General features: G+C 37.2%; 1 protein-coding gene across 8 annotated transcripts in view; it reads right to left on the bottom strand.

Annotated features, from left to right (window-relative positions):
- STK39 (serine/threonine kinase 39) overlaps nucleotides 1–25,132 on the bottom strand; it is an 84,839-nt gene that overhangs the window by 20,612 nt on the left and 39,095 nt on the right. For 7 of the 8 annotated variants that reach the window (XM_083865763.1, XM_083865769.1, XM_083865770.1 and 4 more), the window contains 4 exons: nucleotides 15,930–16,052; nucleotides 15,769–15,801; nucleotides 13,761–13,828; nucleotides 985–1,037 (listed from right to left, as the gene is read on the bottom strand). In XM_083865763.1, coding sequence (XP_083721889.1) covers nucleotides 985–1,037; nucleotides 13,761–13,828; nucleotides 15,769–15,801; nucleotides 15,930–16,052 — 277 coding nt within the window. Of the gene's footprint in view, nucleotides 1–984; nucleotides 1,038–5,232; nucleotides 5,306–13,760; nucleotides 13,829–15,768; nucleotides 15,802–15,929; nucleotides 16,053–25,132 lie in introns of those variants that run through there. The other variant, XM_083865767.1, reaches the window with a different exon arrangement.

The following is a 25,132-nucleotide window of genomic DNA, read 5'->3' as shown; positions in this document are numbered from 1 at the left end:
GGAATTCTCAAATGGCTTAAGAAACTGCTTCCCAAGTAATTCTTTTGGCAAACAGAGATGTTCTGTGCCCAATTAAGTAACAGGCCTCTTTTGTTTTTACTCATTGCCAAAATCAACAAGCAAAGCAGGTAAACAATACAAAATATATCCATGCACAGAACTACTGCACATGAAACATACCATGATTTACTGTGAAAGAGACATCTCTTTCCAACCTGGATTTATTTTTTGGTGAAAGCTCTTTGAAGGCTATTCTAAATAAAGTGAACACTGACTTCTAAGGAATATAAAATAAGTTCATAGTTCAAAGGGTTGCAGTTTAACAAGGATGACATCTTCTTATTCAAAATATTGGCCTTCAGTGCATTTCATCCCAGTAATACTTGGGTTTTTCTTCCAAAAAAAAGGCAACTGTACAAGTTCTTACAGCTCTAACACTGGAAATTCTACAGTTCTACAAGTATACAGTAGAGTTTAAAGTTTCAATACCAGAATTTCTTTCTCGTGATAATACCAAAGCTAGAGATACAGCTCAACTTTCAGCTGAAGACAGCATTTGAAAAATGGTGTGCACTTTATACTTGTTAATAGACCTTTTTTATTATAAAAGGGAAAGAAACTTAAATATTACCACCATCACCATACACACTTTTATGGCTACTATATTTTATTTCCTACAATGTTTTCCAAATGCGAAAATGGAAGCATTGCTAGGCAAGATCTTATATACCATATAGATCATTTCAATAAGACATGAAATTGATAAAAGTATACTGTGAATCAAGTCTTCTAATATATATATTATGCACCCTTGCCACTAGAATTTACATACATTTGCAATTCTTATTCCACTGAGGTTCAATATAAAGCTCTGCTCAGTAGGAAACATTCCAGAGAGGCAGTCTGCATTAACCATAAGCAGTAATCCATTTCTGAAATGCCTTTTTAAGCAGTAAGAGAATAATTCAGTTGCAGGAGCCTTACCTCTGCCTGGAGTAAACTCAAACCGTATGTCATTAAGTTCTTTCCTGGAGTTCCTGAAAAACAGTCAGCGCATACATTAAAATGTAATGAAGAACAGAACAACTATTCAGTTCCTACACCCAAGGAATACCTCTGGCATTGACAACCACATTTTTGTAGTGTATTTCCTTGAAAATACTGCTTTCCCAAAGCACCCAGACTGGAAAGACTCCATTGTATTTTTATGGTACTATTTTGGAAAAACTAGCAGAAAAATATGCTTAAGTTGAAAATGCATTCAGTAACATAAAGGATAAAATTAATTCCTCTGATAAATATTTTCCTTTTCATTTTCAAAAAACACTCTGCCGTACTGATTCTAATAGTTCAACACAGTTTGAGTTGGATACCTTATCCTCCAGGAACAACAGAAGATCCACTTGGACTTAAAGCCCCCCATTTGAGGTCAGTTTATACAAAGACGTTTAAGAGACAAAGTATCCAGCAAATGTTATGTGCTGAAAAGCAGAGGTGATGCACAATGTTGATAAAAGGGTTTCAAAATGAGTGAATTCTTTCAATGACCATCCTTGCCTCAGCAGTGAGGTTCCACCTACAGCAGTAAGGTTTCCTGTCTTCCTGCTTGCCACAAAGAATGTTAATCAGCTCGGTGTGTGACACAGTCATAAGGGAGTTAATCCCAATGTTAAAGAATTCCTTTACAGCTTTATACTGTGTCCCAAACCTCCATTCTGTGCATGTTTACAGCTTCAGGTTTAGTTAATAATTTCTTCCATCAACAAAACATTAGCCGCTGCAAAACAGACGTCCATCTCATTTTTGGAAATGACAAGTCAACTGAGCACAGGGAGGAACCTAATTGCTGTAGCCCGATCTTTTTCTAATGAATAGCTCAATCCACTTGAAATGCTAAAAGAAACAGAATGTGTTTTGCAGTTCATTATTCTTCTCCTCAGCAAGGAAACTGTATGCAAGCTCATATTTCAGCATACCAGGCCATGAAGTCTTGCTGTGGGAAAACTAAATCCAATAGGCAGGCATATTCAGCTGTGACTTACAGCTATTATTGCTTGCTAAATACTTCTAAGAATATTACAGAGCCAAAACCAGTAACATGCAAAAACACAAAACCCAGAATGACTGACAACACACACAACAGCGAGATAGAAAACCCTGAAAAATGAATATGCCACATGGAGTGCTTAAAATGAAAAGTACTTATTTGCTGAATCAACTAAATGCTTCAAAGCTGAAGGAGTTCCCAAAATTCTACTCTAAATAAAGAACTATAGGAGTTAAAGATCACTAACACAAAGCTGCAGTTAATGAAGCTAGCCAGGTACAGATTTACAAGGCTCATTTACTTCTGCTCTAGAAGTCTGCTGCCATTATATGGAATATTGCAGTGTCTATTTTTATTCAACAGATAATTAGTATGAACCTCAGTTTTTCCCCCTTTCTTTTTCTCCTAGAAAAACATGGATTGCTGTTAAAACAAATGACAACAACAACAAAAAAAATCAGCTTAAGACTCATCTCCAAGTTCCCTTTTGACGAAAACTTATTTCCAAAAAACAAGGAAAATGCACAGAAATTTAGCATTATTCTTAACTAAGAAATGTTCTGACTGAAAGTGTGATGTAACTCAAATGCTCATTTCTTGCCCCCACTTTGGAAGAAACAAATCAGGCAAACAAAAACTTTCACACCTTTGCAGAGGTAAAGCAGGAGCTAGGAACTAGATGATCTTCAAGGTCCCTTCCAACCCAAACCATTCTGATTCTATGACCAAGAAACCTAACAGATTAGGTTCTCCCTTTATATCTTTCCACAGACATCCCATAAGTAGAATGTCTACCATATAAAAAGGCACTAAGTAATTATGAACTCTCATGAAAATTACCAGCTTTTCACAGCTGTGTGAAAGACAAGCTGCTCCTGATACAGACTCTTTCCTCCAGCAGGATGCACATGGGGTGTATGTTGCTTTGTCTCCAAATTCCAAAATATCCCAAATAAAAAGTTAAGGAGTCAAATCAGTTTATTTTAGTCAAGGTGAAAATTTACTGAAGGCTGATATGTGTTCAGCAATCCAACTTTGCTATTGAGAATTGTTACACTGTGAACTATTTTGAACTTAGGACACTGCTGCTTTCTCTATAATAGTATACAACTATTCAGGAAAGCAAAACAATGGAAGTTTGGCAAGATTAATTTGCTAAAAGCCTGTAAGTGCTGTAAGTGCCTTTCCTTATTGTTCCATTGCCTTCCAGACATTTATTGATTTTCATAAATTATGTATTCTATTATATAATCCACCGAATAGAAGATGCACTTGAGCTCTCCCCTAAAAGCTCCTCATGCTCTTTTCCAGCCTTTAGACACTTCTCTGGTTCTAGTAAATGTCAGTGTAACTACAAATTAGTTTGCTAGTTCCCTTAGTGACAACTGTTTGGATTTGTTGATTTATTTGTAGGCAGAGTTTTCAAGCAGTGTTTCATTTGTTCCTTTTTTTACTTACATCCATTACACCCTTATCATGCAGCAGCACACAGACTTTATTTCTGCTATATAGAAAGAGGATTGGAAAAAAGGCACTTAGTATCTTTGTGATTAATAATTTTATCTTTTTCATCATTTCTTAATGGTTCTTATTTTTTCAAATGCATTTGTGAGAAAGTTATTTCTGTTTTAAACTGCCAACTCAGACTTTTTTACCATCTCTTGTAATATCTCTTATGTGCTTCTAGCTCTGCGCCATTACAGAGTAATATACCTTGATTATCATGGATAAAATCAGCCCATCTCTCATCTCTTTTTTAAAGTAGTAAATTTTAAGTACTTTTGTGCATTTTAATTCACTGCAAGTTGATTTTCATTATGCACTCACCTCCAACAGAAAGAACTCCAAATGTTTTGTATAAGAGTGACACCAAAGCACACCATGCTAAGACATTCTGGCAAATTTCAGAATCTAAAACTTCCCACTTTGTGAAAGTATGTTCTGCAACTCTTCATTATTTTTTTGTTTTCATCAGAACCACTTGATGTGCACACCAAGATTGCTAGATCTGATTTTCAAGGGAATAATGCTTCCTCAAGGAAGTAGAAAAAGCACAAGTGCCACCCACTTAGTCCCTCACCTACAAACTTTGGCAATCCTGTCATTAGGATATAAAAGAAAGATATTCTGTTTTAAAGGAATTTATTTGCAAAACAATGCTAATATTGACCAAAATCAAGATTAACGAATAAACAAATTATGCAGCTGTCCAGATTGACATGGGTCTACTGACATAATGATAAGATATGAGAGACATTTCAAGCATTTGCATTTAAAGACAAAGCCTTCAAATAATTACCTAATGATAGCATAATTTCTGCTACAGTCAATTATCTCTGTTCCACATGATTGACAAAAGATGTGCGTTGTGGAATTAAAATAGAAAATTGTTTGTGTAATGATACAACTGTAAATTAGAGACATTAAATGTCATTATTTCTTTTGTCCTTAAAAGCAGAATGTCTGTCATGTAAGTGCAATTCAAGAAAATGAGATGTCTTGGAATTAAACTTGAGGACTAAATAATGCTGGCATACTTTGATTATGTATCAAGCAGTAGATTTTCTTTCCTTTTTGCTGCCTGTTTTACCCTCACAAATTTATCCATAATTTCTTAAGCAGAGTTATCTAAAACATCAGCTTCTATTTCACACAAGCTTCAGCATCTTCCATACAGCCCTCAAGGAAAGTCTGTATTCCTGGATGAGATGCATCTTTCCATAGCTAAGTAACTTGTATTCTTCCTTGCCAATGTAAAAAAAAAAAAACAAAAACAACAAAAAAAAAACCAAAAAAACCACCACAACTCAGACAAGGTAAGCCAAAAGAGGTGTGTCTGCATGTGTGTAAGAACATCTACACTTTGTCTCTGCATTGCCTGCCTAATTTTCAGACTTCAGCTACTCAATCATCACATGTGGTTTCCAAAGACTGATGTAGGGAGCTAAGTAAGAATACAGATACTGACAGTATGGTAACCACCACAGCTGACTCATGACCGGAAGAGACAACAGCAGAATGCAGAATATATATTCTTTTCTAGAACCAGAAATAAGCTCATCTTTAACCAAAACTGTAGAAACTTTATCATGAAAAGCATTATAACAATGGTGCCACACGGCACACTTCACCCGTCAGCTTTTCCCCTCCTCATATTCCTAATGAGCCCTATTCCCACCAGGACAGAAGCTCCCTCACCATCAGGGACGAACGACACTGGCCAAATTGTAGTCAGTGTGTCTCAACAAAAAACACATGCTTAAAAAAAAAAAAGTAAATAAGTAAGTAAATAAATAAATATCACAATTATCTCACTTGTACAAAATGTCAGCCCCACAGATGTTCCTACCATCTAAAATATGAACTGCCTTGAAACTACCATGGAAGCAGAGTTAGAATGGAATAAATAAGGCACCATAGCCTAAGAAGCAAGGGCGAGCAGTGTGGCATTTGCACTACCTCACTGCAGTTGTTGCTGTAATTAAAACCACAGAAGAATTCAAATGACTTGCTCATTTAGACTGCAGAGAAAGCAAAAGTTCACATCAAAATGAAGTGGACTAATCAGAGTGATAGGTGGGTTTTACATCCTAGAGCTGTACTCATCCAATTTTCATTCTGCATCTCTGGGGCAAGATCTTAGTGCATACAATGTAAGAAATATAACTGACTGGGGGGAAAGCACAGAAAAGTGGGGTTTGCAGGTTTATTTAAAATAAATTTTACTTGCATTTTTTTTTCTTTCTGGAAAAAATGCTGAAGAGACAAATGTTTGGCCTCATCAAATGTCACTCAAATTTCAAAAGGTCATCTGCCTTCTCTTAATAACATGTCACCCATTTTTCTTTCACATGCTTAAGGCAGAAAGCCCAAGATAAACACAGTTCCCCATGTAGCCTATGCAGCCTTGTTTTCATACTGCTAGCTTATTTCACAAGTGTTGTATTTTTTCTTAAGAGCAGAATTTTAAGTATTAAATACCTGTACTGATGATCTGTAGTACCTGTTCCTTATCTCAGTTTTGATTAATTAAAATTTTATTTCAACTTTATTTACAGAACATAGTTAATATATACACACAACAGTGAAATATAAACTGGTACTTTACTTCCAATATTATAAAGAGGATGAGAGAATAAAATCTTGGAATAAGCAAGTTAATATAAACATTCATCCCATATTCAAGGTTTAGCCATGTCTCAATCTTCTATACATTTATGTTCCCTGCCTTACAATTTTTCTTATGCTTCAGCTGTGGAATTTAGCTATTAATCTAGGGCAGACTAAGTGAGAATCCTCTCCTACCTCAACAGAAATCACATTCACTTTTTTCCTGCTCTTGCCCCTGCTTTCTTGATTTCTGAAGTCATGATACTATGCACACAGATGAACCAAAGCAGGAATTAAGAGGAAGTCTGTTTACTAATGTAATTTTGTGAATCAGAACTCAAAGGCTCCTGTGAGATCATATAAACACAACAGAATAGAGCATTTGTAAAGAAGCATTAGCCTCCTGAGGATTCACCACATGCTTATGTAAACGCCTTTCTTTCTAACACTTTCATGCTCAGTTGTCATTTACCAATCAATACCCAGGCTCCTCCATTACAAATTATCACACTATCAGGAGCAGATCATGCCTGTTCAGCACAGATGGTTCTTCTCAACTGACTTTTAATTACTTCAGGTCAATTCTAAATTAAACAAAATGGCATTGCTGCTAAAAGGATTGCTTTTGCTCTCTTTTGGTAAGAGCAGAAGAGATCTTTGAATTCTCCTCTGCTTCCAGATTGCCACCAAGAAAAATGGGACTGAAATCTCTCTGTATTCATAAAATGTGGTCCCAAAACAAACAGTTATTTGAAGTTCATTAAAACCTTACCATTTACTTCAGTGGTTCTGGAAAAACTCCATGAGTTTACAACTTAGCTTCCTCTATATATTTTACTAAAAGAAAGAAATACCTTTAGTATATGACGTTTCACAATCAAGTTATAGGACTCAACAGTTTTATATACAAAAAGAATGCCACTACTGTTTAATTATCACATGATCTTGCGTAAAGAGCAGATCCCTGAGATGATGCAAACACTTGTTACTCAGTACACATCAAGAAGTAGCAGCAACACCAACAGCAAAGCACAGGCAAATGACACTTTCAAGAGTGGAAAACAGCCAATGCCAAAATGAAACTCTTTCATTTGACTGTTAAGCTGTTGGAATGAGACAGCAACAGTTACCTGTTAAAGATTTACTGTCTCTATGCCACTTGCCATACAGAAAAGGCAAGTGCACATTAAAAAATCAGCCACCAAGGGAATTGTTATGGTCACAATCAGATCAGCTAGGAACACTGTCCAAGGCTCCAGGGCAGCTGATAGCTCCTCCCTTAGGAGAGGTCTTTACAACACTTCTATCCATAGCTGTTAGGTCCAAATTGCTTAAGACTCAAAAGAAACTAGAGTGCTTTCAGTCTAGAAGAAATGGATGCAATATGACAGTGAAACTTAGAAAATGTGTGACAGAAGAAACACAAGAAAACTGATACATTTTAGGAGTGATACATATACATTAAGTCCTTTCTCTCAATCCACTGGTTTACAGCCCCAAGTCTACATATTATGACAAAGAAGTGTTAGAACTAGAGACATTTTAAATATATCTATATCTGAATATGCTGCTTCTCTCTTTCGGCAGTTGCTGATGCCAGAAGCTAAATCAGAAGAACATTAAAAGCCTTTCAATTTTTTGACTTGCTATGTTCATTTCCAGCTAAGTCAAGCAGCAAATTCTGAAACAATATTTTTTGCCTCAGTTATCAGTGACTCATTTCAGCGCACAGGCAGTGAAAAGCAGTATTCACTTGCATCATCTTTTTTGAAGTTCACACTTCCTACCTGCTCTCATACATCAGCAGTGGGAATAACTTTGCCAAAGAGCTATCAGTTTTTTTGCAGCAGAGATGGCAACATTGATCACAAGTTTTTTTCCTCTGAAATTACTCTGAAGTAGCACGGAAGTTTTTTTTATAAGCAGTGGTAAAGATTTAACTTCTGAAAATCTGCTTTTAACAAGTACTAGAAGGAAGAGAATACACAATTATACTTGGAATTTATTAATGTGGTAAAATCTTAATGCTTGCTAGAAACCAGAAGTAATCTAAACTAGACTTTTTTCTAGAAAGAACTGGAATTAAGTACTGAGAACCTCAGTAATGTTAAAAAACTATCACCTGGGAAGTATTCAGAGAGCATTTCAGTAACAAAGAGAAGAACATGCACATAATTTGATCACTTTGTTAAACATTAAAGCACATTGTGGTTAGAGTTGCCTTTCTGGATTTGCCTATGATTTAACTTATCCACTCTGAGTGTATCTCAGAAAGATCTCTGTATGTCTTGATACCAAATATTATTCATCAGGGCACACTTTAAGGAAGTCAAACCTGTATTAGTTGCACGACTGAAGTGATACACCATCTGCCTGACTGATAAGAAATGCCAGAGCAACTTAGAGATTAAGCATGCAAAGCCTTGCTTTGTATGCCTCTGCATGCCTGGTGCACAAGAAGAGGGATTATAACCTGTTATTCCAATGACAAATTCTTCAAGTACAGCATTGAAAAATAGCCACAATGCTTGAAGCAAAATTTCAGTTCCTTAAATCAGAAAGCGTAAAAGGCCAATCATTGCCAGGAGGTTGGGGGTGTTTCAGAATAAAGTTCTAGAAAATGATTTCATTTATGAAATCAAGACAAAAGACTTACAACAAGTTCTACAGGAATATGGAGGTTTTTAATAGAACCTTGTAATTCCCCAGTGCACGAAACAGGCTTTGAGGGGAAGGCACAGAGAAGCTTTTGACTTTATCCAAATCAAATGAAATTTTAAACATGTTGAATCAAAAACTCTCTGGAAATGCACGTCCCTTTAATGCCACTGGCTCAGAGTTTTACAGTCTTGATCACCTATCAGTATATTACTGTCAAACAAAAGGAGACTTTTAGATAAACCAGAAAGACACCTGAGCCACCACAAAAATTACAATCTGTATATCATCTATCTAAAAATCATGGATCCCAATTAGCTTATCAAAAAGAGCAAGAAGCATGGAAAAAAGTCTAAGCTTTGTTTTAAAATCTTCAAAGGTTTCATCTGTTAATCCTGCCAAATTTTCTCTTTACAGTAAATCACCTTCACCAGCAAAATCTGCTCCTATGTTAAATTCTTGTCACGTCTGTGTCCCAGTGCATCTCTTGTGGTCATTCACTGGCCCCACTAGAGCAATGACAAATGTGGGGCAAAACAAAATAAATAAAATGAGTTCAGCTAAAATTTTGCCTTCTCCTCAAAAATATCCAAAGTCACAAACCAACCAATCAAAACCTGGCTCCTTTACAGGGACCCAATCCAGTCCCAGAGCATCCCTATCAGGGGAAAGATGGAGAACCACACTACTAAGTGGGAACAGACAAAATTATTTCAAATGGTTTCAGCCCTGCCCAATGTAATACACCACCTACAGCGTTCACAGGCATCTCCAGAGCAGATGGATGAAGATGGAAGAGTATGGTCTCTCAAGGTCAAAGAAATGTTTTTTAAAGTATTAGAAAAAATATCTGATGAGAATTGAATTTTGAACTATCAAAATGTGATACCTCATCATCTGTGTTCTGGTATACACAGGAAATCACATTTGACTCAAGTCCTAACAACTCTTCTGCTGCAGCGCCCAACAGGCAACCACCTGCTACCAGCTACTCCTTGGACTTGTGTCTGCCCAGATCCTCAGAAGGTACATTTCTCAAAACTCATCAAATGCCACAGTTTCCAGCTACACTAGCAGAAGAAATGTTTTTCTACTAAATATACACACAAACATTTACATGTAAATAACAGTGACATCACAGGCAATTCTGCCTTAACACTTTCTCTACACTTCATTTAAAATAAAACATGCAATATCAGAAATATCCCATTTGCCAGTAGAATATTTCCATTTGCGCCTTTTATTCTTCCATAGGCTTAATTCATCTAGTGTGCAGGAACTGTATTAAATTAGGTCCTGGGACATTCCAAATCACTGTCAATAAATTATCTTCCTGTCACAGGAGCTAATTTAGATTGCTTCAGATAATTTGCAATTCTTAATTATTAAGCATTAACAAGTCTCTTAATTTAACATGAAATATCTCTGTTATTAATCCAAGTAGTCAAACCCTCTAACAAGGACCTTCCTAAATCTGTAACTGCAACAGCTTGGTGGTTAGATTGGAAATTTCAAATCCAGGGTGGTAATTCCTCCCCACTTCCTTTCCCTGGTGCTGTGAACAGTCCTGTTGGAGGACTAAATTAGAGACAATTGCCTTCAGCTCCTCTTTGCAGAATTCTAGCCAGGGTCTGCTGCTCAGACAGGCAGTGTTCACAACCTCACTGGAAAAAATTCAGATTACAGATTTCATTCTTTCCTACTCTCAAATACCACTTCCTCTTGAGGGTGAGGATTCAGAAGCATTGGCATTTCAATGTGACAATTGCTCAGGCTGGGTCGGAGTTACACACTGTGGCAACAGAGCCAGCCAGTGAGAACCAGTATTTTCAGTTCACTGCAAAATTCAAGCACGGTCTCTTAACTACACTTGAGCTTTAAAACACTAATGGCCCGTATTAAGCATTTAATACTAGAGCCTTTCAAGAGCTTTGCATGGAATTACCTAAAACAGAAAATTTCCCTTTTGGGACATTGTACTCCAAGACACAATACTGCAAAAGAGAGAAAATAAATTGGAAATTGCTGTCTCCAGCCAATGAAGCAACCCTGACAGTAGAGAATTTTTTGACAAGTTCGCACTGAGAAAACTATGAACACAGAAAGGAGTTAAATTCAAGTTAAGGACAGATAAATCAGTCTGGATGGTTTTCAACTTGAGTAAGGGAGTTAAATACCACCACTTGTATAAAGAGTACCATGGGATTCTTTAAAGATTCGCTCAGACTGTGAGTTGCACTTCTGATCCACAACAAGGTACTTGCAGTAAACAGAGGATGGTGTTAACTGAGCACACCCCACTGAATTTACTGAATGAGTCCAACCCTGCTCTGACTGGGAAAAAAATAATAGAACCAGACCATCCAGGTAAAGAATTACTTAAATGCATTGATTCTTCTGCCAGAATTCCTCCTACGTGAAAGTAATTTTTAATTTTTATGAGTACTTCTAACCTTGCTCTGGAACATACTGCTCGGAAAAAAAAATGCAAACTATCATTTAAAATGTGATGGGCTGTCATAGTGAAGCCTGTAGAAGACAAAAAAAAGAACAAAGCAGAAGAGCACTTTTTTCCGGCTCACCCCCCACCTACCTCTTGCTCCTTTTTACGGCTGCCCATCTCCTTACCCTTTGCCCTGTCCCAAATCCCCAGGCACTACTCTTTAAACCTCATGGTCCCCACTCCCAAGCCTCATACTAAGTTGTTTCTGCTCAAAAATCTCTAAATATTTGTATCTACTTCCATGACAAAGTCTCAACAGTGAAGAGAGTCAACAGTGAACAGGAAGCACAACTCAAGTGCTACCAAAGGCACCTGGCTAAAGACAACATCTATAGTCAGCCAGTGGCTGCCTGAGCTTTGGTGAATGTTCCATAAGCCAAATAACTCTTGCCTTTAAATTTGCAAATATAAAGAAATTCTAAATACTACCTCTGAATCTACACTGCTGGGCAGAGATACAGGCAGCTTGTAGCCCTCATGGTCAAATCAGCCCTTCGCAAAATGCCAACCAAAAGAAAAGTGTGTTACTTAGTGCAGCCTGCACACCTGCACTCCCCCCTACACACACACACACAGACACACACACACTGCTCATGTGCTAGCTCTGACCCTACTCACACGCTGGGGCTTCCAGCAGAAGCAAAACCTGTGCAAAGATTTCTAACTCTGCCCACCTCCTACCACTGAGACAGGACACAGCCAGAGCTCACAAGGGACAGAGGTTTGTATCACAGAGCATTCTTCCCTCAAAACCAGAACAGTTAAATTAACAAAACTCCGTAAAATTATACATCAGATTTTTGGTTTTTCCAAGACACCTGCCAACAGTGTTTCCAGGCTCCAGACCATATCTGCTTTTCATGACTATTTTTTTCTGTTTAAGGAAACTTTATGACTCCTAAAAGAGAAATTCTTGTTTCTTGCCTCTCTACCAATAACCACCTATATGTTCATAAATATGAGAAATTAACCTCATTACTACAGACTTGCTTTTAGGGAAGGCAGGGACAGGGAAATTTTTTCCAGCCATGCACTAAAGAAGATCCTTAAAAAGAACAGAAGTTCGTTGTGCACATAAGAGCTTGGAAACTCAAGTTTCCCAGGATCAGTCCTCCTTTACTTCTGGCTTGAAGGCTGCAGAAAACTGAAAGCACAATCCATGATGTTTCACTATACTTGCAGGTCTAAAATGTTTGCCCTCTGAATATGCTAACACTGCAAACAACTGGGTAAGAAGCTAATCACCCTCTAGGTTTCATGATAATTTATAGATACCCAAAGCACCTCACTGGCACATCCACACAGCAGTACAAATTGGTCTGCTTGTAAATGGTTTCATCTACCTGCCAGCAGAGAGATGAAAAAGAATATTGATAGCATAACTGGGCATTTATGTAAATTGGACAACTAAAATGATTCCAAATAATCTTTAAGTCTTTCCTATCCCCACAATAAAATTCATTAATCCTCTCTTTTGTACACAACCTTTGGCAGCCACACAACTTTTTTGCAGCTCTCCTAGAGAAGTAGTCAAAGAAAAGGGAAGAAAATAGATTTTGGAAGTTGGCACTCATTCTGTGTAATTGGTTTTTTTCTGATTACAAACAGCTGGAACCAGGACACGAACAATTTTTGATGTTACTGTTTTAAAGCTATTTGTTATGCATCAATCTCCTATTTGTTTCTAACATGCTGGTTGTAATTTTCTAATTATTTTTGACTTCTTATATTTTTTTTTAGCATAAAAATCTGTAACATTTAACTTTTCTCCATAGCAATAATTAGGAATTTACAGCCTCACATAGATATCCTGTCAACACAAACTGGATGTAAGCAAGTTTTAAAGTGAGTGGTAATAAGTTTTTTAAGAAAAGACATTAAAAAGCTATCACACACATAAAAAGCTATCAAAGTTTCGTATGAAAAAATAGTTTTATCTGAGAACTAGACTGCTTAATTAAGCAATTCAAATCTTAGTTAAAGGCAATCTGACTCATTTCAACAAAGTAAAAATTTAAGTCAGACAACAGATATTTGTATGCACTTTCTAAAATACCCATCTCTTCACAGAGGCTGATCGAACTTGCCAGTGAAAAACATTTTGAGTAGGCAACTTGTAATACAGCTATGGTTTATTTCTGTCAGAGGCTGACTGCTGAAGTGTGAAAGAAACTCATTAAAAACTTTGCACTGTGATTCTGCATTATAAGGAAAAAAAGAAAGAATATACTTAATGAAGGGTACACTTAGCCTGAAGACACATTCATATTCTGCTTTTCATTTTACACTATTTCAGTCAGCAATTAAAAGACAGCAATTACTCAGAGAAATACTATTCACACTGGTCATACTGGGAGATTATACACACCAGCACTGATTTTATGTTAATATTATGAAAGTAATGAGGGATAATACAGCTAAATAAATAGAAGAATCTCTTACCTTAATCTTAAGACAAGATTCACTGCACATGGAACTTCACTGTATTCCTCACTAACAGCAGGCTGAGACTATTAGAGAAAAAAGCAAAGAGTCTTGTAAAGGATGCCAAAGGAAAAAAAAAAAATCACAAAAAGTTTTCCATGCTAACAGTTTGAAGTTAGCACAGAATATTTAACACATTCTCTAACTCTCAGAAACCCTTTAAACGCTTTCAGTACACAGCCTGTGATATAGCTGATATCATAAAACTCCCATATTTCAATTACAGAGAAACAAGCAATAAGGCCTGCATTAAAGCACTGAGTGTAGGAGCTTATAATCCACCTTGCATCAAAGCAACAATTACCTATTAAATAATATGCACACAGTGAGAATTCCAAACTACTACTCACATTATTTTTGTGTAACAGTTTTGGTTGTTGAGGAAGTCTTACATCTATCCATATGCAAGGAACTAGCAGCATATCAAAGCAGGTATCAACAGCTCAGAGGATGTCTTCCATAGAGAAAAATCAGGAACACTGATATCTTTCACAACATCACTCCTCCCTCACACTGTGATATTCTCCCAGCTCTCAACTAAAATCTGTATGAAGCCTCAAGCAAAAGTGTAGCCTACATACAGAATGCACCAGGCTCCTCTACCCTACTATGATTTCATACCCAGCTTGGCATACTGTCAGCAGTCACAGAAACCCTTTTCATAGGTTACAAAGAGTTCAGAAGCCCTCCCAAAATAAAGACTTGCATCACAAATGTCATTTGACAGTTTTTTAAACATTTCTCCATATCAAAGCTACTTTAAAAAAAGTTACACAAGACCCATATTTTATTATCTGTGTATAAGCAGACATTATTGAATTTTTGGAAAATTATTTTTTACTACCACTAAAATGAAAGCAGGATTTTTTCTGCTTCAATTAAATTCCTTCCATTCGTATAAGCTACTATTATTTCTGCCTCTTCAACAGACATGCCATTATATAGGAATTTGGATCCCAATGACCCAAGAGGCACACACCAACAGTGACAAGATGCACTGGTCTTAGTTCCAAGTCATCTCCTAGAGCATTTTGGAAAACAAAAATCAGAAGACTTCAAGCAGAAGATTCTTCTCTATCATAAACTAAGCAACTTTTTTTTATTGTGAGTTACCTGTATAAACTGGGTCACAAGCAGTAGAACTCTCAACATTTAAGAAAGACTGTGTGGTCAAAGTCCCTTTTTTGTACCCAGCTTACATAAAGTATCTCAGATGCTGAAGAGCTGTAAATTAGGTCTGCAATGGAGACACTGGGGTCATCCCAAGAGCTAACAGGACTAAATCTGGCAGGAAGCTGCTAAGCTTTTAGAAGATTTCACTGACACCAATGAAAATCAGAGAATCTAAAATTGCAGGTGAAGTGGCAAGGGTCACTTACCCAAGGAACAGACATTTTTCAAGACCATTTAGTCTGTAAGCCATAATCCTATTAAACAATTGATTATAGCAGCAATGCTTCCCACATTTAGCACAGGGCCATGAAATTCCATACAGTATTTTATTCTTCTGAATTAATCTAATATGCTTCAGTACTGAACTATTTTACTGTGTATTGAAGGAAATATTTTAATTATAAGCTACATGCCATGATATAGATCCTAAGAAGAAAAAATTATTTGGAGATGTTCTGGCTACTCCAACACAGCCTTCATTACCCTTACAGACAGCAATTAGTGTGATCTAGTTACAAAGATTCATTTAAAACAGCCAAATTACCTATCTTCATAAATTCTCCTGGGCAAAAACATAATGTGACTTTTAAATTCCTATCCATCTTATCCATTGTGTGCTGAAGTTCATTGTTACAGGCACAATGGCATACAGCTCTATCCTCACAAGCACTAGCCACACAAGGCTGCAGAACAATACTCCCACCTCAATTCACATTTTTAACAGCAGACATGAAAAAAGAAATCCCTTCACTCAAATTCTTGGAAGGAAAAAAATTGATAAAGACATTTTTACCTCTGCATTCTCCTCCTCTTTCAGTCTTCGTGACTGGAAAACAAATGCAGTGAGATATGAGCTATGCAGGTTTATGCAGCAAAGATCCAGAAAAACTAACAATTAACATAAAGACAGAATATCTTTCAGAGTGTAAATGTCTTGGCACAAACAGGAGATACCTTTTCCTGAGAAATAGCAGCTTTGCCTTCCTCACTCTTCTCATCCATTTCATCATCACTCCATTCCCAGTCCCCATCTTCTGTTTTATGGAGGTGACCACTGGAACCTGGCACTCGTCTGACCTACCAAAATATTGTTTACCATTACACAAACATGCTTAGTCTTCATTAGTGTTCTGGTTAATTAGCAATTATTTGCAATTTTTATTCTATGTGCTCTCATTAGTTTGCTGCAGGAGCCACTAACATATTCTAATAATATCTGACCTCCTTAAGCCAGTGGTGTTTCAATGTCTTGTACTGTATGACTTGGTTCTACATTCTGTTGGTTGGTGGCAGTGATGGAAAACACAAAACAGAGGAAAAATGAAATATAAAGATCTGACTAGAAAAATTACGGTGCTTTTTAACATAATGAAACTTTAAAAACTAAACTCGCATTAGCCCTGCTCTAAACCTCTGTGGTTTGCTGCAAACCATAATGTGCAGAGAGATACAGCATGTGACAAATTCCAGCTACTTTTATATGCCATCAGGTACCATATCAGGAAGATGCATGACATGAAAATAGTATAAGACCACTTCAAGTCTGAGACCATGTGCTTCCAAGGCAACTGTGATGCAGGCAGTAATACAATTTTTCCAAAGCAGATTTTCATAGAGAGCTGGGCACTTCTGCTATTTCTGTACTGGGTTTAGGCCAAGCACAATCTGGAGCTGGCTGGCCTGACATCATAAGAGCATGAGTGATAGGAACCTTCTTCCAAAACATAGTGCATACACAAACAGGTACCTTAATGTCTGTCTGGACTTCTTTCCACTCTTCTTTCCTTTACTTCCCAAACACCTACCTGCTCCTCGCCCCTCCCTTTTGTATATGTAAGACCAAACCAGAGAAGAGGGTGACATTTTCAGACCTCACCACACTTCTCCATTTCCTTCAGTCCTTTCCTTATGATGTTCCTCCCTTACTTTTCTTCCCTGTACAACTGAATTAGAGTGCCCTACTCACTTTCTCCGTATTTTGTTCTCCTTTATAACTGAGAAGAAGGGAAACCTATGCAGGATACTGAGGGGATATCCTACTCCATCTCTTGATGGACAAATTCTGCACATTTTTCCCTGTTACCCATACCAAGCTCCTATTAGACCAATTTTAGCCTAGTTACCTCCAAGCTTGGTAGAAGCAGCTTGTGTGTGTTTGGGAGGGAGGACGAGACAGACATCAAACAAGCAGTAGCACAGCAATTCTTTACTCAGCTGCAATCAGCCTGGGCACAATCAGTGGGCTCTTACTGTCTACATCATCAAGGATCAGCACAGACACGAGGTAATCTAGCAGGCAATTTGCCTGCTGCTTGTGGATGTAATTTATTATCCTTCAAGGAGATTGAGATAGGCTTTTGTTTAACAGCACAGGCATCTTCCAAATGGCTCTACACAAACCTAGCAGAGGACATCATCCACAACTAAAACCATACTTCTCCAGCACAATAGGATATATTGGTTTACAGACACATTCGAACACTGCATCATGCACTAATCAGTATCTCTTCTGCTTCCATTTTCAGTTGTTTTGAAGACTTATTTCAAACAGAATGATTTTAATGGGGCTTAATGATGCTTGCATCATTTGTAGAGAGGAGTGCATTTCAAGTTTTTAAATAGACTGCCTTTTAATAAAAATAAACAAATGGCTCAAGGAAAAGAAACTTAGTACAAAGCAAAATACCATGTTAAACTAAATTATTTTTTGAGAGGTTTCTGAAAGCAGAAAAACAAGTTTACTGGTACTCTTTCAATCAGACTGATTCCCACCAGCTCACACGTTCATAAGAAATAATTATAATTTCAGCTAGAGCAAAGAACCCAACCTATTCAACTCTCAAAAATGTGAAGTTGTTGTCTAGAACATTTTTTTTTTTAATTGGTGTTTATGCTTAACATTTGCAACACTCAGTGAACTAATTTGCACAATTTTTAGACTAACAAGCCAGGCTTTGATCACTCAAAAGTTCTGGTTAAAGCCACAAAGAATCAGTCACATATGGAGGGCATGTACCCAACCTAGATGAAGGAAAGAGCACAAGTAGCACACCACATCTGCAAATAAATTGTCTCTTTGTTCATTGTAAACATCTCGCTCTAGTATCAGATATTGGATGGAAATATACATAATTTATATAACATATTAAATTTCTGTTCTGACTATCATTTGACATACTACTAGCAGACTGATACCACAGACAGCATTCTTGTGTTTCACTACAATAACAACAGCATTAAGGCAATTGAGAATATTCTACATATTTCTCCTGATACCCTGCTACAGGTCTTCCATTTTACAGAGAGAAAAAACAAATGAAGCTATTTATAAACAAGAGCACAAAGCAAATCCAGGACAGAGCATAGAACCTAAACACACTTCTGGTGTATCTACAAAAATAAGAAGTAAGTTGGTTTACATTTTACATTGCATGCAGTAGCCATACAAATGTAATTTCCTCCATCAGCTTCAGTCAAAATACACAACATTGATAATTCCTTATGCTAGAATTGTATATCTCTCAGGAAGTATTTCAGAGGGAAAGGAAAACAAATTAAAACATGCTCAATTCTAATTTGGGTTTTACTGATTAAGAATCTAAATGATCCTTCCAAAATAGGAACTAAACTGAATCATAACTTTAGTTAATAAAAAAAACAATGAAAGTTCATTTTTACGAGACAAATTAACACATATTAGAAAACATATTTCACCTAAGTCAGAAGACACCAGACAATAAAAAATTACTGTGAATGACTGGCAGTTAAACTACAACCAACACAAAAGCAGGTCAGAACACTGTAATGTACAACCAAAAGCTGTTTCTAGGAGGAAAAGCTTAATAAGCCAGTGTCAACATTACCACAGCTGTGGAAGAAAGTCACTATGAAAATCAGTTAAAACAGACAATGTTTTAACATTGGACAAATCAGTGAGTGAAAAAAACATGACCACCACAGAACATTAAGGATTATATTAGTAGTAGTATTGTTGTATATGTTGTTCCTTGTTAAGGCTTACTGGAGGATACAATACAGTCACAAAGTTTTAAGTATAAATTAAGCTGCTGACAGAACTGTTTGTCCCCACCCTTTTAAAGCAGGATACAGACAATTTAAAATTCCCTGCCAACAACATAATGTACTAGCTTTCCAGAAGGATACGTGTTAACAGATGAACAGGGCAATTGTAAACCCCACCCCATGAAGGTCAGGCCTAATCAGCCTGACAGAGAGGGAACTCAATCAGCACAATGCAGAAGCTACCACATTTCCCAAGGCTTGATGAAAAGAAAGCTACAATGTAGAGAAGCAAAATATAAATTGCTGTCTTCTAGGCACAGATGTGCTCACTATATGTAGATGTTAGATACTGGGGAAAGAAGAATCTATTATTCATCACTGATTCTTTAGCTGCTGCAATCTCTTTACAAGTTTATTTTTGTAAAGTGACAGCAAAGGGAATGAACACTTTCTGAACACAAAGAATTTTCTACTTCCTTATTCACAACTGTTCAAAACAGCAAAGAACTGGGCCCACTTACAGATTAATTATTTTATTTCAGTGTCTAAATTTATCAAATAAAAAAATAAAAAGCATACACTGTGGGATAGCAGTGCATACACATAAAGCATTACTGCATTTCATACATGGTCCAGCACATGATCTTAGACTACATTACAAATCCATTCTGTCAGTAAGAGCAATATTATGCATCTACTGAATTTTTCCTCCTTCAGGAAGATGATTGAACCAGTAACATTGACTTTCCCACTACCTGAAATATTTAAGGTATTCCTATTGAAGCTCTGGCAACTGAATATTTGCAATGGATCTTGGTTAGATTTAAACCAATATTTTCAAACTTTGTTCCACAGAAAAAGTATGGGTGTCCTGAAAGTATGGAAAGTAAAATGCATTTGTGTAAGTAAAAGTGATGGCACTAATAAGCATTGAGTATCATGGAGGTGCCTTGTCATCATTCATATACAGGTAATAGAGAGCCCATATTTAATTTGTTCCTGAATTCCTGGAGAGTAGCAAATGTGTAGATTACACACATTTAAAGCACATCTGCAAAAGTATTTGTAGAACCCTGACACTGCTTCCTATTAATTTCTAACTAGAGAATAGTCAGTGCTGTTGTCCATTTTTTGCATTTGTGTATCTCTACAGATAGCAAGCTCTTTTTTTAATTTTTAAACACATATCCTTCCAGAAATACTGCAGCTGGAGATAAAATTGTCTTTTATTTTACCACTGATGTCCTTCAGCTACATACGCCAGTACAGTAGAGAAGAGATGCCCAATCCGACATGTCCCAGAGAGCAGCAATGACAAGGTGGTTATTTTAAAATCTCACCTTTTTAATTTTCTGCAGCCTGTCCTCATAAAAGCCTAAATTTGACTTTCAGGCAGAAAAAAAGAAAGATCAGTCAACTGATGCTCTATACCTTCACCTCACACTGGCTCTTACAGGAGACTGGATTCCCACTCTTACACAAATCCCAGAAGATCTTAGAGAAAAAATATAATCTTTAAAGTATGAATATTTATTTGGTAATTGATAAGGAGAGGGGTTTTGCATAGCCAGTGTTTCCCTCCTATTTTTTTTTTAATCACAAGTTTCAAGAGCTTTATTTCTCATACAACTTCATGAGAAGTATTTATAAAATCGGTTCCCATGCCAGTTCCATGCTAGTTATTTTATGGAAAGAAAAATGATGAGGAGTAGGATATTACTGAATAGTTTTTGTTTTAGCACCACACTTTGCTCTGTGTATTCTTCTCTCAAAAAAAAAATCCCTAGAGCAGTTCCTTCCATACATAGCTGAAGCTTATAGACTAAACAGATTTTATCATTTTTACCTTTCACCATCTTGCAAATCTTTTCTGAATGTTTCCTAAGACAAAAAAGCAAATTTCAATCTCCACCCCTATGCATTTATTTTTATTTCAATGCAACAAAGAAAATCATTGTGTATTCAGTTATGGCACAAGCATTTTGCTTAAAACAATTACAGCTTTAATCACAGCTTAGCTCCTGAGGTTAATGGCATGAAGTCACTTTGTACAATATATATTAAAGCAAAAGAACACTGTACTTTTTGCACAAGAACACCTACATTGTAATTTCTTTTGCAAGGAAAAAAAACCCAGACCACAAAAACCCTGAGGTCCAAGACAGCACATGAATTCCCATATGTTCACATCATTCTTCGTTGAAGAGTTGAAGCACTACCTCAGGAGAAGGCTGGTCCCCATCCAACCCAGTCTCACAGATCACATGAACATCCTAACCCCTTTACTACTGACTATTCTTAGACTCCTCTGAATTCATTATATTGCAAAGTCTTATTTTTATTCTGATGGAAGCTACAAAATTTCCACAAACCTGAATGTATTTCATGCAATTAAAACCCTTGGGTTTTCTCACCACAATTTATGCAGGCTATTGTTGTTAATGGAATGTACCACTACCTCTGTAAAAAAATCTGCTTTGTAGAATTCAATAGGTTTTAAGATATCACACTAATTTGCTGTTAGTGTCCCCTCCTCTTAAACCATTCTAAATGCTGCAAATATCATCATGGAAAAAACCTTAGTCTTTCTTTGTTTTTCTCCTACTTGGAAAAAAACTTCGAATTTGCAGTGTTTCATACTCAGACACAAAAACTATTGGAATACTCCCTACAGAAATCAATTACACTGGAAGTTTAAAGTCAAGAAACATAAGACCATTATATCTTTCTTCAAGAAAGAATACTGAATACAGGAGATTGATAATTCTACATTGAACAGGACTCCTACAGCTTTCTACTGGTTCTGGAAGAGCAGCCTTTTTAAGGGATAACACAGCAGAAGTCAACAAAAACCAGATCTCTGTTAAAAAAAAAAAAAAACAAAAAAAAAAAAAAAAAAAAAAAAAAAAAAAAAAAAAAAAACAAAAAAAAAACCAAAAAAAAAAAAAAAACCCACCACATTTGCTTTAAATATTTATGGTACTGGTTCGTTTTTATAAGCCAAAGAGTATCATGGTTACATGATGACAAGTGTGACACCCAAGGGCATGGCCATCAACTGAGAAGACTGCTGGGAAATCTTACCTACACTCCCAATTTAGAAATGGAATGCAGTGCAGCTATCAGTGAGAGGAAAACAAAGCCATTATCAGCTGAAGAGAGACAGGATAAGGGAACACATTCCTGCACCTCTAGAGAAAATCATGAGAAAAGTACCAGTGAATCAATGCACCAAGTCCTCACCCATTCTGGGAGATTCCTTGTCAACAGACTCCTCCTTTTCACTCTTCACCAATACTTCTACAGCTGGGAAAATGCTGCTTAGAGACAGCAAAATGTAGAGGCTCAAAGTAAGACACTACTTTGTTACCAAAACATCTTGTTTACAAGTGCATGTATTCCCTGAACTCCTAATTCTACTTTCTTTAAACATGAGGTTTTACCTAAATACTGTGATATACTTATCTCTGCTTTCAGCCTGAGCCCAAAATTGGAATCTGATTTCGCTTTGAGAAATTGCAGTTTTGCTGAAATTCCAGTCACATGGGAAATGTGCAGATTTAGTAACCCAGTATGATTGTTGGTTTTCAGATATTATTTCTCCATTTATTAGTTCCACTACGTAAACTTCATTAGTGAATGTTATTAGCTGCAAATAATTCTTTCACCCACATTTTAACAATAGTCCGTTCAGGCATGAACGTGTACCTGTGCTGAAGAGGATGTTTTCAATTAATTGTGCAGAGGAGATACACTGCTCCACGAAAGTGTGACTTCACCTCAAACACAAGGACTCTCAAGGCTATCAGGCATGACCTGATGGCTAATTTACACATGCAGAACAAGGCCCTTTTCTACCCTCTTTCTTTTCCCTGCCTGCTTCCCACCACCCTTCCAATCAAATCAAGGTGCCAAGGCCAAGGGTACCTGGCAAGAATCAAAGAAAGCAAATTGTTGCTTCGCGTATCTGTCTCTCAGGTCAGCTCAGCGTCAGCTGGGCCACCCTGCTAGCTGTGATACGCCCAACAGTACCTTTGCATGGGTCTTTGGCTCCGCAGCGCTTTTGCCTTAGCTGTCTCGGCCGTGGTTCGAAAGAGGGGACACTCCAGGCTCAGGGAGAAAGGTTTTATTCGGGTAACTCAGGGGCAGGCCCTGGTTCCAGGCCTGTGCCTCTGGGGAGTGACCCCTGGCCTTGGTTACAGGGGGTTTTTGTTCCCCCAGAATCTCAGGGGTGGATACAAGTTACCAGACCAATGAAACAAGGCCAGGTGGGTAAGGTCAAAATGCAATACACAACATTAACAAATCAGGTGAATTTGGGATGTGGTCCTGTGAGACCCACCAATCCCTGTCAGACACCTCTCCTGAAGGTTCTGGGGCCTGGGGGATGGTGGACATGTGGGGGAGAAATACAATGGGATGGGGGAAAATACAATAGGATGATCGAAACCCAGGGCAGAGGATTAGAGTTGTCTTGGCAACTCTTATCAACCTTTGATAAGCACAATCCAAGACAGGAACTTTACCAGGCTAGGGTTAAAGTCCAAATCACATCAAACCTACAACTAAGAAACTTATGATACCATTCCAGCACCCCCACACAAATCAAAGACAGCAAATTGGTGAAGTAACTTAGTACTCTGAAAGATGATGAAGACAGATCCAGATCTTTAGAGCTTTCTTTCCTGGCTGCTCAGATGAATGCACATCATGATGGTGAATCACCACTAGAAGACTTTCCACCAAAGGAATCACTAGACTGACCTTGATAATCATCATTTTCCAATTCCACCATGCTTTTCTATCATCCAAGCTGTTTGCTTTCTTAAAATACCCAGAGGTGAAAAGAAAGAAGACAAATACAGCCTCATGTAGGGCTTTCATTATTCAGTAGTAGAAAACTCATTAAAAGGTGGGGTTTACTGTCAGCATTAGAACACAATTTAGGAAAACAGTCTATTACTGTAGAATTCAAAGAAGAAATTACTATGACTTTCACTTACTTTCAAACTCAGAGGCTTGAAAGTACCATTTCAAGGTGAAATTCTAATTTCTACCTTTTTCTATTTTCTCCAACATTTCCAATTGCTTATGTACATAAGAGAAATTACTGTAATACACATTCTGCATTCTACACAGATTTCACAGAGACTTGAATTTATTCAAGGTCTCTCAAATATTAAGGTGATCAAATTAAAACTTGAGTGTCGTTCTCAAAAAACAGTCATAAATTAACATGAAAATAATTAACAGAGATCTGCAATTTTTATAAAATCCAATTTTCTAAAGCCCCCAGTGTTTCTCTTTTAGTCAGATATCAAGAAGCAGCATGCATTCAACCAGCCTACAGCATTTAAAATCCCAGAGCTGGAACGAGACTCCCAGGCTGTGACTGCAGACACAGCCCAGGCAGGATGGATCCCGCGGCTGCACTGGATGTGGCTGCCCTCTGCTGCCAGTAAATCCCACACAGCCCTGCTGGGATGTGCATCCCTGACACTCCCTTTCTCTTCTCTTACTGTCTGACTTTACCTTGAGCTGCAGATGTACTGGTGGAGTAACTTTCTTGTGGAGCTGTTTTTCAGAGATAAACAGAAACTAACTATTACTGTTCCAGTCCTTCTTTCTGCTCTGCTGGCCTTAATCTACTTGTTCTGGTTAAAACCTTGGGGTTTTCAGCTCCAGACATAATTTTAAGTCCTTGAGACAAGAGCATTTTTCAGCTAAATTAAGTCCCTTACAGTATCACTGGGTAACACCATCTCAAGGATGTCCCGTTTCACCTGTACTTCCCTTGCAGCTCTCCTCAGAAATTTCCAAGAATATCACCACTATCAAGCACAAGTGCAGGGGTAAAAGGAGTGTCAAAACAAATGACATGCAATCTTTTTGGTACTGTAGTTGTAAAAGCTTTACAGGGTTTAACCAAGAAAGCGTATTTACTTTACAATTTCTTCAGATTCTTGAGCCTGGGCTCTTTTTTGTTTTTATTTTCCACTTTAACTATAAGGGCTAAATATTTAATTTCTAGATATAAAAGCACAACTTCTAAAGACTATCAATCTTTAAACAAATGGTAACAGGTGGGAATGCTGCTTCTGAGCCACGTGACTTCTAGACAATCCTCTTTGTAA

Source organism: Zosterops lateralis, assembly GCF_965231275.1.
Source record: "Zosterops lateralis genome assembly, chromosome: 7".
Classification (NCBI taxonomy): Eukaryota; Metazoa; Chordata; class Aves; order Passeriformes; family Zosteropidae; genus Zosterops; species Zosterops lateralis.
This window is presented reverse-complemented; position numbering and strand designations above follow the sequence as displayed.